This window comes from Scleropages formosus, chromosome 1 (assembly GCF_900964775.1).
Source record: "Scleropages formosus chromosome 1, fSclFor1.1, whole genome shotgun sequence".
NCBI lineage: Eukaryota > Metazoa > Chordata > Actinopteri > Osteoglossiformes > Osteoglossidae > Scleropages > Scleropages formosus.
The window spans coordinates 2389260-2402144 of NC_041806.1; the positions used below are offsets into that span (position 1 = coordinate 2389260).

The 12885-nt window shown below is 50.9% G+C and overlaps 2 protein-coding genes across 2 annotated transcripts in view; both read left to right on the forward strand.

The window, feature by feature from the left end:
* The window catches only part of LOC108930258 (zinc finger protein 420-like), a 1123701-nt gene that overhangs the window by 158689 nt on the left and 952127 nt on the right, over positions 1-12885 (forward strand). The gene's annotated exons all lie outside the window — the stretch shown is intronic.
* On the forward strand, positions 68-6430 carry pycr1b (pyrroline-5-carboxylate reductase 1b). Its single transcript, XM_029252616.1, has 8 exons — positions 68-233; positions 712-795; positions 1271-1341; positions 1443-1622; positions 2416-2637; positions 3483-3575; positions 4135-4298; positions 5259-6430. Exons 2-8 carry the CDS (start codon positions 729-731, stop codon positions 5422-5424), a joined length of 963 nt encoding a protein of 320 aa, XP_029108449.1. The 5' UTR covers positions 68-233; positions 712-728; the 3' UTR covers positions 5425-6430.

Sequence of the window (12885 nt, forward strand, 5' to 3'; positions counted from 1 at the left end):
CTGCGCCGCGATTGGCTGCCCGCCACGGCATACTAGGCTCTCATTGGCCAGAGCGGCCGTCGGTCAGCGCGCACACGCCGCACACGTGGACAGCGGGCGGTACGAAGAGAAGCGCAGGCCACGTTGACACGGAGCGATTCCGTTGTGTGTGTACGCGCGCGCTTCTTCACCGAGGAGCTGCGGGAGAAGCCGGCCGCTCTTTTCTTGTGGGTTTCCGTGTGTCTTCCTGCAAGGTGAGTGTTAGCACCGACTTGCACACCGGGCGGGCGGGCGGCGTAACGAACGCAACGCAACTCTCTCTCCTCGTTGCTTGGTTACAGCGAACGCCGGGCGTTGATTCATTGTTCACACACCTCGTCGCTAGTTGCGTTTACGGACGAGGCAGACAGTGAAGCGGCTGCTAGAAAGAATCCCTGCCCTCTCGTGTCACAGGTGGCGGGGGTGTGTGTGTGTGTGTGTGTGTGTGTGTGTGTGTGTGGGAAGCTTCGACGTGGAGCGCAGTGCCGTTGATGATGATGATGATGCGGACGGACCGGCCGTGTGACGCAATCTTGGAGCGTCACGAGCACCACTTGTCACTGACAGTGAGTGTCTCCTGCCGGGGCTGTGACATCATCAGTCAGCCGGCGGTCCTGCTGGTCCCGGTTGCCTTGGAGACGCTGCTGCTGTGTCCAACCATGTTTCCTGTCCCTTGTCTCATTTTTCTGCCAGGTTCCTGAAGGCCCAGGATGAGCGTGGGCTTCATTGGAGCGGGTCAGCTGGCCCACGCGCTGGTCAAGGGCTTCACCGCGGCCGGTACGATGCCGCCGAAAGCCCCGCGCTCCTTTCAGGGCGTCCACCCACTCCCACCCCCACTACTACTACCCTTTATTATAGCTGTGACATAATCTATCCTGTTCTCCACCATGTGCCGGCTGAGGGTTCGTGACCCGCTGTATGCGTGTCTCTCCAGCTACATGAAGTTCCTGGCTCCCGCTTGCTGTGGTAGCCTAGTGGTTAGAGCTACTGCTGCTAAAGGTTGCAGGTTCGATTCCCACCTCTCGCGGTAGTACCCTTGAGCAAAGTACTATCCTAAATTGCTCCAGTAAAATTGCCCAGCTGTATAAATAGGTAATTACTTTTAAGTACCTTAACAGTGTAAGTCGCTTCGGAGAAAAGCATCATTTTAAGGATTTTTACTCCATGTTGCACCTCTTCTTGCATAAACGGACCGCTTCTCTTCCCTTTCCCGGTTCCCTAACCCCTGCACTTTTTCCATCCGCTGCTTCAGGTGTTATTGCCACGCACAAGATCACGGCCAGCTCCCCCGACACGGACCTCCCCACGGTGTCCGGGCTGAGGGTGAGTGGAGCCGAGAGGCTGGGGTGGGGTCGCGGTCGCATTTACCGCGCAGTCCGGCATCTGGAGTTGTTGTTTCCCTTCTCTGCCCTCCTCCTGTGCAGAAAATGGGCGTGAACTTCACCACGAGCAACAAAGAAACCACCGGCAAGAGCGACGTTCTCTTCCTGGCCGTCAAGCCGCACATCATCCCTTTTGTGCTGGACGAGATCGGGCCGGAAATCGAGGACCGCCACCTCATCGTGTCCTGCGCCGCCGGGGTCACCATCAGCTCCATCGAGAAGGTCTGCCAAGTTTTCTAGATGTACTACGTTCGTGCAGCGCGAGTGTAAAAAGGACCTTAATCGCTGACACGGCATGCCATCAGATCAGTCACACAGCAGCTTTTGTGTGTGTGTGTTTTTACGCTGCATTTATCACCCACCAGTCATGTGAGACTCAGGAACATCAGCTAATGAAATGTCAAACCTGATCCGGGATGTTAAGTGACGTCACCTTAGGTTTCATTCAGGTGTCGCTCAAAATTATAATTATCGGTCATCTTCACATTTATTCCTTTAGCTGATGCTTTTCTCCAAAGCGACTGACAGCATTAAGGTACTTAGAGCAATTTACCCATTTACATGGAGCAATTTAGGGTAAGTACCATGTGGCGGAGAGGTTCGAACCCACGACCTTCAGAGCCAAAGGCAGCAGTTGTAACCTCAACGCTATCAGCTGCCCCATAATTAAATCCACATTGGACTCATCGGACCCAAAGGTTGCAGGTTCGGTTCCCACCTCCGGCTGTAAAAATTCTTCCAGTAAATTTACACAGCTGTGTAAAAGGGTAAGGAGTAACCTTAATGTAGAAAGTCGCTTTGGAGAAAAGCGTCAGCTAAATGAACAAATGTAAATGTAACTGAACAGAGGCAGCCTGTCAGTAGGGGGGCGCTGTTCAAGAGTGTGTTGCACTGATTTAAAATACCTTCCCGAAGTGATCTGGGCAGTTCGATCGATGTGGGGAAAAAAAGGAAAGTCTTGGCGACGTGGTGGCGTTTGGTAACATCTGGCTGTCGGGACCTGTCCCTCCTGCAGAAGCTGCTCCAGTACCGCCCCGGCCCCCGGGTGATGCGCTGCATGACCAACACCCCCGTGGTGGTGCGGGAGGGCGCCACGGTGTACGCCACGGGCACGCACGCCGAGGTGGAAGACGGCAAGCTCCTGGAGCAGCTCATGGCCAGCGTGGGCTTCTGCACCGAGGTGGAGGAGGACCTGATCGACGCCGTCACGGGATTGAGCGGGAGCGGCCCCGCCTATGTGAGTGAGCCCACCCCCACAGTGGGGGGTTTCCTGTGCAGGCTGGGGGCGGAGCGTTGCATCGTCTGCTCTCTGCTCTCGGACTTGGCCTCCGGTGTTGTGGTAAAGTCCTCCAGACTGGAGCAGTGCAGCTCAGTACCTGGGTCTGGGGTCGAGGCCCTGAGTCCAGATCAGACACACACACGCTTTATATTAACTCGCTTATTATCCACCCGTCTGTCAGCCCGCCCATCTTTTATCAATAACTGGTGCAGTGCGGGGTTACGGTGATCCAGAGTCAGTCCTGGAAGCATAGGGCGTAAGGCAGGGAACATCCCGGGCAGGACGCCACTCCATTGCAGGGCAAAAACACAACCATATGATCAGAAGTCATATTCCCATTCCCATTCCCATGGTGTTCGCCGCCCCTCGCTACGTGATCTCCGCTTGAGTATTTGCTCCACGGCGAGGGACGATACGCCGTCACGTTTGTTAACCTGTGTTACGGCAGCCGCGGTTTTCGTACTTCGCTCGCGGAGGGGATTACGCCGAACTCGTGTAACGAATGCAATTTAGCCCTCATTAGCATGTGCTCTCTCTCTCTCGTTGGCGTTAACTGGGTAATGGAGTGGTGCCAGCTGGGTTAATTACCTAACGAAGCTCAGGGGTTACCGCGCCAGCCGCCCACGCGCCGTTTAATCCCCATGTGCGAGGTCACCGAGTCGCAGCTCCACTTCGCTAATTAGTTCTCTCGTTTTTCCGGGCGCTTCTGTCCAAAGCAGCCTGCGTGGTTTAACCGGCGCCGTTGCGCCCGTTCGTACGACCGCTTGTTTTAATAGGGTGAATCTTTCGGGCTCCTCCCACAGGCCTTCACTGCGCTGGATGCCCTGGCGGACGGCGGCGTGAAGATGGGGCTGCCCAGGAGGTTGGCCGTCCGGCTCGGAGCCCAGGCCCTGCTGGTGAGCGAGCCGTCGCCATTCGTCGCTCGAAACCCCGCCTTCCTGCCATCGGCCGGCTGCCCTGCGTTTCGGCCGATGAGGCGCCGGAGCTCCGCCCATTTGGCGAGCCGCTCGGATCGGTTTACGGCTGCCTGTACCGGTCTGGTTTGGCGCCCCCTGCCGAGCCCTCGCGGTCAGCGGTCTCCTGAGGTCCCGCCAGGCTGGGGCCCTTCAGGACCGTCGATGTGCCGGCAGTTCGGCGCTGGTGTGCGACAAGAAGGCTGCTGTCACACACCAGCGATGGCACTGCTGGCGGGCGGATTGCCAGGGGATGCAGTACTTAGCGGTGGATCAGTAGCTTCCCTTCTCGTAATTGATCCCCCTGCAGCAGTGAGCGCTGAGCCGCACGTCGACCTCGTGTTCGTACTTGTTTCTTCACAAATGCCAAACGCCTCTCCCAGATTTTCGGACGTTTGAAAGCGAAGCGCCGAGCGACAGAGTCCGGGTCTGTTTTCGGAGTTGAACCTGCAACCTCTGTGTAACTGAGGCTGTGTCTCTCCGCCCCCCCCCCACCTGCCAGGGAGCGGCCAAGATGCTGCTGGACTCGGAGCAGCACCCCGGGCAGCTGAAGGACAACGTGTGCTCTCCGGGGGGCGCCACCATACACGCCCTGCACTTCCTGGAGAGCGGGGGCTTCCGCAGCCTGCTCATCAATGCCGTGGAGGCGTCCTGCATCAGGACCAGGTAGAGATACGTGCGAGCTCACTCACACACGGGGTGAGGGTGGGGATTGGACACACGCAATTGTCTTCGTGCAGCTCGAGGTGCTCCACAAAGCAGGGATTTTAGCCACATTGCTTTATATATCATATTAATTTGAATGGTCTGTTCCTCAAATAGAGATGAAACCAAGAACTGGAACAAATTTTTAGATGCATAGAAATTTATAAATGAGGTAATAGTTTTAAAAATGAAAGCGGAAGTAATAATGCAGCATGAACATGTAGTAATAAAACAGAACTGTATTTATATAGTGTTGTTTTATACTATATTTGGAACATATTTCACTCATTAGTCCTAACATCCCTATTACACAATGTAGAATTAATGTGTTTGCTTATGGCCCATGTATCACGGGGGATTTTCAGCGTACGCCAAAGTGCGCTTGCAACAGGGTTGCGGGGTCGGAACCCCGTTAGAAATCGAGGGCCACCTGTTACGGGCCCTTACGCGGCGTAGCTCTGTTTTGCGCCGTTGCGGCTGTATGTGGCCAAAAGGGGGCACTACCGAGTAACGCTCAACATCCGACCTCAGAGAGGAGCTGGTGTTGCTCTCGAAGGCGACTCTGGAGGTTGGATCGAAACCGCGGGTCCTTCCGTGTGCCTCGGCCGCGCTCGGCTCTTTCTCGCCTCCTCCGCGAGGGTACGAGGGATGAAAGCAAAGCCGGGATACTCTTCTCTCGCTCAGCTCGGCTTCCCGGTTCTGCCCGTTTTGCAGTCGGTGGCCCTTCTCTAGGGTACGGCAGCAGGGAGCTGCGGCTCCGACTCGACGGCGCCGCTGCCTGTTGCCGCAGTCCGGTAGGGGGTTTGGTGGCGAAGGGCGCAGATGGAGTGGCTGAAGCTTGTTAGTAATAACGGCACTGTGAGCTCGAACCCTTCCTCTGCCGTTGTTCTTCATCCTCCTCCTCCTCCTCGCCCCCTGCAGGGAGCTGCAGTTCCTCGCTGACCAGGAGAGGATCTCTCCGGCCGCCATCAAGAAGACCACTCTAGACAAGGTCCTGCAGCAGCCGGGGGGGTCGGGGCTGGGGGCGGGGTCCAGGTCTGGGATCAGCCTTTTCAACAAGAGCAACTCTGGAGTGAAGAAGAACTGAGCTGCCCGCTGGACAGGGAGAGTGCGTGCAAACACACACACACACACACACACACACACACACACACACACACACACACACACACACACAGTGGCACTCAGTCGGGTCGGACACCCCCCAGCGACAGACTGCGCTCGGACCTGTTCCTGTGCGACAGGTGGGCGGGGCCAGTCTGACAGAGACTCGTTTTAAACTCATTTGCCTTCCGGTTGGATGAATCTGATCACGTGACCACCCTTACGTCTCATTTTGCCGGGTCGGCAGCATTATTTGAAACTCATCACACCGCCGATGAGCTGTTTCATCAAGCGCTGTACTTCATAGCTGACTGTAGGAGGTGCTGTCCTCCCCACCCCCACCCCCTCGTGGGGGGACATTTTTATCATCAGGGTTGTGTTTCCCTCTACAGGAAGTACTGGCGGGGGGGGGTCCTACATGTCTTTCTTGCTTCACTGCATGTCCTGTCACCTCTGTCTGAATGCACCGTGTGTGTGTGTGTGTGTGTGTGTGTGTGTGTGTGTGTGTGTGTGTGTGTGTGTGTGTGTGTGTGTGTGTGTGTGTGTGTGTGTGAACGCGCACATGCTCACTGTGTCAGTCATATCACCGTTGCAGATGTTCACAGCAGACCAAGGCTGTCCGCTGCTGGAGTTGGACGCCGTCTCTCCTGGGCATTAATCCTGCTTTATAGTATAAGCTTTCTGAACGTAGTTTCATTGTTATTATTAGTCTTATTATTATTATTTCCATGGAAACTGTTTGGGGCCTAATGAGATCACACATAACATCTGTATGTTTGTAGAACTATTTGTATAAATACATGTTTGTATTTATGCCCCCCGAACAATAACATCACAGAATTGTTTGTTTGCCATTAATTTCTCTTCTTCAGATATAATGTGTCTGTGGCTCATCTGCACCAGTGTTTTGTCAGTGGAGTAAATCAATTGCCACCATTGATCAGTGAACAAAGACTTGAAAACAGTATTAAAGGTGCTGCTTTGTTGAGGATTGCCTGCCTATTCATTCATTCATTCATTCATGTGCTCATCTTACCAAAGAGCCTGCGATTGGGATCTGCTGTTTAATTCGCGCCCGGTCCCGTCTCCTCGGCCTCCTCTTCATTCCTCAAATTGGTGATTTCTAGCACTTTGAACGATTTGCTCTAAGAACCCGCCGTCGAGCTGAGCAATGGGGCCCGTTTTCTTCGGAATATCCGAGCGTTCCTTTTTCATTAGGCCGCCCGCTTCAGCTGGATGGAGCTTCGATTAAAGGCCTCCCTGTGGTGGTGAGGTGATTGGAATGCCGTGGTGCCCCAGGTAGCTGTTTTTATTACCACCTGTGCATAACGGCGGCGGCGCCGCGGATCCAATGCATTCGTAATGGCCTGATGATTGAGCGGCACAAGAGCCTTCTTCTCAAGCGCCGTCCACCGTCTGAAAGGCTCACGGAGTTTCAACTTTCTTCCTTTTCAATAAGGGGGGGGGGGGGGCAGTTTGCGTCGTCGGCAGTCAACCGGCACAGAGGTCTGAAATCGAAGCCCTTCCGTATGGGCGGGTGGGGGGGGCGGCGATCAGGTCCGATGAGGTGATCGGGGAGGAGATGTGTATTTCAATTATTACCTAATTAACGTCGGAAAACTGATGTGCGGCAGGTTGGTGAAGCCGGTGGTGAGCGGTGTGCAAAAGTATATATTTGAGACTGGAAAATGAGAACTGTGGTACAAACAGAGTAATACAGTGTAACAGTGATCACGTTAGGGATGCAGACTGGCAGCAGGAATGGAACCGGCAACCTTCGGATTGAAGTCTCTACCCTAAACCCCGGTGCTTTGGGGCGCCGCTGAGAAAGCTGCCCTCGCCTGCCTGCGAGACGCAACCCGGCCGAAGATGAACGCCGGACGTCTTCAAGGAAACTGGCGCTCCTTGATTCAGAATGCTCCCCCGCTTAGCCGAGCCCGGCGTCGGTCCCACGTTATTTCCGAGAAGAACAGCGCTCCGACGCGTGGTCGAAAAGACGTGTCCACTTCTGCGTCCCACACACACGAAATTCAGAAATGTAACGGTCTGACCAAAGGAGCCCCGTGGTGCCGAGCGGTGCTCTGACGAGAAAGGGGCCGGATCGGGCTGGAAAGCGGGATTTCCAGTTCAACCGCAGCTGTGACAAATGAACCGTGAAATTTGCCACACTTGGTCTAGCCGTGTTTTTTTTTTCCTCCTTTAAACTCCCCGATTAAAGGGGGGAAATCAAAACCTGTCCGGCGACTTGGTTCGGGTATCGACCGTACTACCGGGTCACGCAAATTAATGAAGGATTTTCAGCGATGCAGAAAATCAATGCGCTGCATTAAGCTACCCCTGCGAGTGGCCTTGGGCAAAGGGGTCGGCAACATAAATTTATTAAGAAACCCGGGTTTTTTTCTTTATCCCACCGTCTTTCCAAGTTCGGATGGAACGTCTGAACTCGGCTCACGCCTCAAAGTTCACGTCCGGAGCTGGACTTCCGTTGTTCCGCAACGTTAGCGAGGAAAACGTGGACCGGGGCCTGTCGGGCGGCACGGAAGCGCTCGTACCTTTCCGAGGTTTCACCTCCAGCGAGTTTCCACAGCTCTAATCATTACTGTTACCATCATCATAATCTCAATTGGAATCACTTCATTAGCCCAGGACAGTAAATGCTCCAGGAATCTGCCTTGATGATTCAAACACGAACATTCACTGTGTACAAACGCACATGAAGCGAAGTAAGCGGCAATGCAGTAAACCAGGTTGTGTGTTTGATAAACGCGTTCGATATATACTGTATACATAATATGCACATACTGTGCAGTACAGGTGGTCCTCAACTTACGATTTTTTCGATTTTACGAGTGTGAGCTGGCGATAGACATTCAGTAGAAACCATACTTCGAGTTTTGAATTTTGATTTTTTTTTTTTTTTCCCTCTCCGGGCAAGCGATATGCGGAGCGATACTCTCTCGTGATGCTGAGCAGCGGCACCGATCCGCATCTTCCAGTCGGTCACGCGGAGGTGTGTATTAGGTGTATTAAATGCATTCTCGACTTAGGATATTTTCGATTTACGATGGGTTTCGTAATCCCGTCGTAACCTGGGGGCCACCTGTACATGCATTTCACAATATACAAGATGTGACTGCATATGTTTAACCACATGTATTTAATTAGTTGTTTATGTATGTATATTTTTATATTTGCAGTGTTTTCTTATATTTATTTGTAAAAATGTATGTTTTGCAGTATATGTACCGAACACGCCGCGGTAACAGGTAACAAGAGAAGCTCTTCTTTCGATGTTGCTGCCTGATTTAAAAATCCGTGCCACGTACTTCCGTCCTTGAGCGGCAGCGACCCCCCAGAACGGTCGGCCGATCCTTTGATGCGGAACGCGGTTTCGCGCAGCCGGCTGAAAACCCGCGTTTCCACGCTGCAAATTCTGCGGCACGGGTTCGACCTGCAGGGCACGTTTAACACGGGCAACCGCGAGCCGTTTTATACGATTACGTGATCTCTGTGGCTGCGACCTCCGACACATCCAGAGGGTGACATCGAACAACCCCGTCCCACCATGTGCTGCTCCTTCCGGTGACCCACGTGAGCCTTGACGACATTCTAAAGAATCGCCACATGGCAGCGGAAGGTCTCCAGGCGAGGAGGAGCCTCCGCTCTTTCAACCGACCGACGCCGCGGTCGCCGAAGAACTAGGCGACGGCACGAGAGGGAAACGTGGCCTAAGCGCGAGAAGCCGCGTGAGCTGCTGGCGTCTCCCGGGCCGTTCTTATCAGCGTTGTTCCTGCGCGCGGAAGACGCGGTTTTGCCCTCGTCCATGGAAATTAACGTGACTAGAAAGCTTACTTGGGAAATATCCAAAGGATGCGTGAATATTTAAAATTCCCTCCGGCTATTTACAGAAGCAACGAAGAGGATGGAGTCACCAGCGGAGCCATAAAACAACGCGAAACAGTCATCGAGCATCTGAGCCAAATCATATATTTGTCAGAAAAGGCTCGTTATTCCAAATATGTTAGAAATTCAAATGGCTTACCCCAAATAGTTTCGCGTAATCCCGTGACATGGTGGCGCCCCTAAGAGCGCCATTAATTAGCGTTATTATCCCAATTAAAAATCATTTTATTCAGCAGCAGTTGGGCCAGACGCTCTAGAAATTGTGGCGGACGGCTGGATGTCGGTTTTAAAATAAAATGCGCTCGCGATTTGGGCGAATGCGACGTGCGAAAGTTGCCCGTTTCTCCACTTACTAAAGATGCATCGAAGATTTTTTTTTTTCTAATAATCAAAAGGTGCGACCCAAATACTTAATTTTTAGAGATGCGGAAGGCTCCTTATGGTACTTTTGACAAAATATGAAAAAGTTTCAGCAAAATATTTATCAAACGTCTGGCGTCGCTTTAGGTGAGAGAGACTCGGAGAGCCTTCCAAACGAAGATATCAGTTTGCTTCTCGAGCTCCGTGGTGCAGCTTGCAGATCCCATCATAATTAGGCCTACGAGGCCACCTCTTTCATCAGCAAGTTGCAGACTAAGTGGATCCTAACACACTTTGTTTAGGGCTAACTGTTCGAATGATTGTTTTAAGCGAGTCGGAGATCTGCAGACAAGCGCCCTCACATCTCTCCACTGTGGGAGAAAATGTGAAAAAAAAAAAGGGGTCAATCAGAAGAAACTGTCGAGCGCCTTCGACTTGTAGATATGCTTCATAGATATAACAGATCCGCTGTTGAGCCTTCCGGAGATGTCGTGGGCTCAATTCAACGAAACGCCGACGAAGGAAGGTGCCCACTTGACGACCCCGGCGAAGTGTTCGCAGTGATCCCCGATGAGGAGGGTAGTGTCCATCCATAATATGTGCTGATCTGCAGGTGGATGGAGATATTCTCACGAGGTACGGGTGGTATGGATAGTTAGTTAAGATCAAATATGATGATTGGTGGATTGAGGTAGTTGGTATACGTACTGAGAAGGAAACGAGTACTGCTGGCATGGTTACTTTGTGTCCAACCCCCATAATTTTACCACAAGGGTTTTAACATCTTACCTCGTGTATTATCGTATAGCCTCAGCATCATACTGTATATAATAATGTATTCTATTTTATTTTACTTATTTTATAGCTGAAATACACAATTTCATACTGGACTGGAGAGAACCTTAAAGACGTGTTGCAAGAGCACGACCTCGCGGTTTGTGATGTGACAAATGTGACGTCATTCTTGGAGTCAAAGCTGGAGTGGATAAAAATATTTGCTCCCCTGGGGTTTCCCAGACAGCCTTGATCGGGTGATGGTCTGGTCTGTCATGGTGCCAAGTCCGCTCCTTTGTGTCTCCATAGGTGTCGCACATTTCTTAGGTTTCTGGTCGCATTTCTCCACATCAAGGGCGTAAATATGAACTTCAACATTCACTGAAGACAAGAAGCAACTTGGTTCAGCCTTACTGAAAAGGCGGCTTGGAGAAGAGCTTCGGCTTTGACCCTTGTAAGAAAAAAATGTGTTCTTAACGAGAGAATAACGGTGATTAATCGCTTGTTTTGAAGAATGAGTTGGATCTTTCTCTTTTCCATTTTTTCAAGATGATTCACTAACTGTTGGTGGGTGAGCCTGGGAACAGTACACAGTGCTGCTTGAAAGTATGTGAACCCTATCAGGATGCTCATCATTCTTGTAGAAAATATCAGAATAAACATATAAAATCTAAATCCTAAACTTATAAAATGAATGAATGACTATGACTGTACTTACCTACTTGGTTTAACCAGTTCAACTTGGGCTTTGCTTATTTTTACACCAGCACTACTTGCGTGTTTCTTCTACACAAATGATTTCCTCTAAGCAACATATGGAACTGGTCATTACACACCTATTAGGTCACATGAGAAACACTGATTCTCATTAAGTTAAATAACCATTTCATGGTAAAACACAAGAGGTTGACATACTTTCAAGCAGCATCGTAATTCTCCGTACAGAAATCTAAGGCTACGTCACTCCGATTTGGGATGTGCTTCATTCAGTCCCCTACTTCGGTGTTCAGGTAAAACAAAATTCTGTTCAGTCTGCATCCTTGCGGACCCTGGTGAGGAGTCTGATCTTCAGCTGGTAACCAGCTCTCATGTAGAAACTGGGCCCCTTCCCTTCCTACATCCAGTAATTTATCATCTCACCTCTTTTGATTCTTTTGAATTCTTTGTGAGGCGTTTCTGAAGGTGAACTTGTGCTCGTTTCAAACCAATATTTCTTCACACTGGTCTTTAAATTAGTAATACACTGGCAAATGTAATTACAAACTAATTATTAATGACTGAGATTGCTTCATAGTTCATAGCCCCCAAACCACTGAATACATGAATAATTGATTAATCCTAATTAAATTGAATTCTTATCTTTTCCATTGTTTGCGCTGTACAACTGAACCAAATCAAGCAAAGTTGACACATTTCATTATTTATTTGCCCAAAGTTACCTATTACACTCTCAATACGTGTGCAGCTTGGAACTGTAAACAGATACAAGAACTAGATCAAATGTCAGCAGTTCAGGTGCCGGTTGGCGTCAGGACCGCATTCAAGGACCAACCGTGGATAGTCCCGCTAATGGATAGTCAAAGGCGTTACTTCCAGAGTTCATTAGATCAGCTGATTCCTGAGTGGAAGTTCAGGTGCTAAACTGAACGCTGTTTGAAGAAGCAGCATGGCCGCAGCCCTTGCGGAAAGGAGTTGACCACCTTTCCAAGCCGAAGTCCTGGTCCCAGTAGTTAGGGCAGTAGAGGTGCTTTCAGCCAAACCAACGTCATCGTTGAACATCCTCTCCTTCCTCTGCTGCAGACCCCTAAAGAAAGCCCAGTTGCCTCTTTATGCTCTCTTTCTGCTCAGGGTCTCATGTTGTGGAATGAGGTGCCATTGAACATAGGAACTGTCCCATCATTTGCCTCACCTGAGAGGCAAGATCAAGACCCACCTTTTTGGATTTTACATTGGTAATGAGAAACTTTTGGACTAGGCTCCGCTGATAGGATGATGATTCATTTATTTGTGTTATTTTTACCTTCTTAGGTATGGAAAGGTTCAATCAGTACCGTGTGTGTTTGATGCTGTAAAATGCTTAAGGATTCTTAGGGTAAAATTTGCAATTACACGTAGCCCTAACTCGAGCTGTTTTGAGGTCAGTGTACGAACTCGCAGTCTGCCAATACTGTGATCTTAAATGTATGTGAAAGTGTGTAGAAATCCAGGAACTGGATTTTCCGCCGCACATTTTTCCGCAGGAAGGATGCCCGATCCACCTGCAAGAAAACAGGTCCCCCGAACTTGTAAAAACACTCCGGCGACCTTGGCTCGATGCACCGAGATCCACAGGCACAAGACTCGAGTGCCGCTGGTCGTAGCGCTTCATTTCGAAATAATCGTGCACCGAACTAATCCTTTTGGTGAA

What these genes read in the sequence shown, in the direction of transcription:
- pycr1b (XM_029252616.1), top strand. Translation starts at nt 729, where the DNA reads ATGAGCGTGGGCTTCATTGGAGCGGGTCAGCTGGCCCACGCGCTGGTC. An exon ending in CAAGGGCTTCACCGCGGCCG is followed by an intron (nt 796 to 1,270) that starts GTACGATGCCGC and finishes CCGCTGCTTCAG; the next exon opens with GTGTTATTGCCACGCACAAG. An exon ending in CCATCAGCTCCATCGAGAAG is followed by an intron (nt 1,623 to 2,415) that starts GTCTGCCAAGTT and finishes TCCCTCCTGCAG; the next exon opens with AAGCTGCTCCAGTACCGCCC.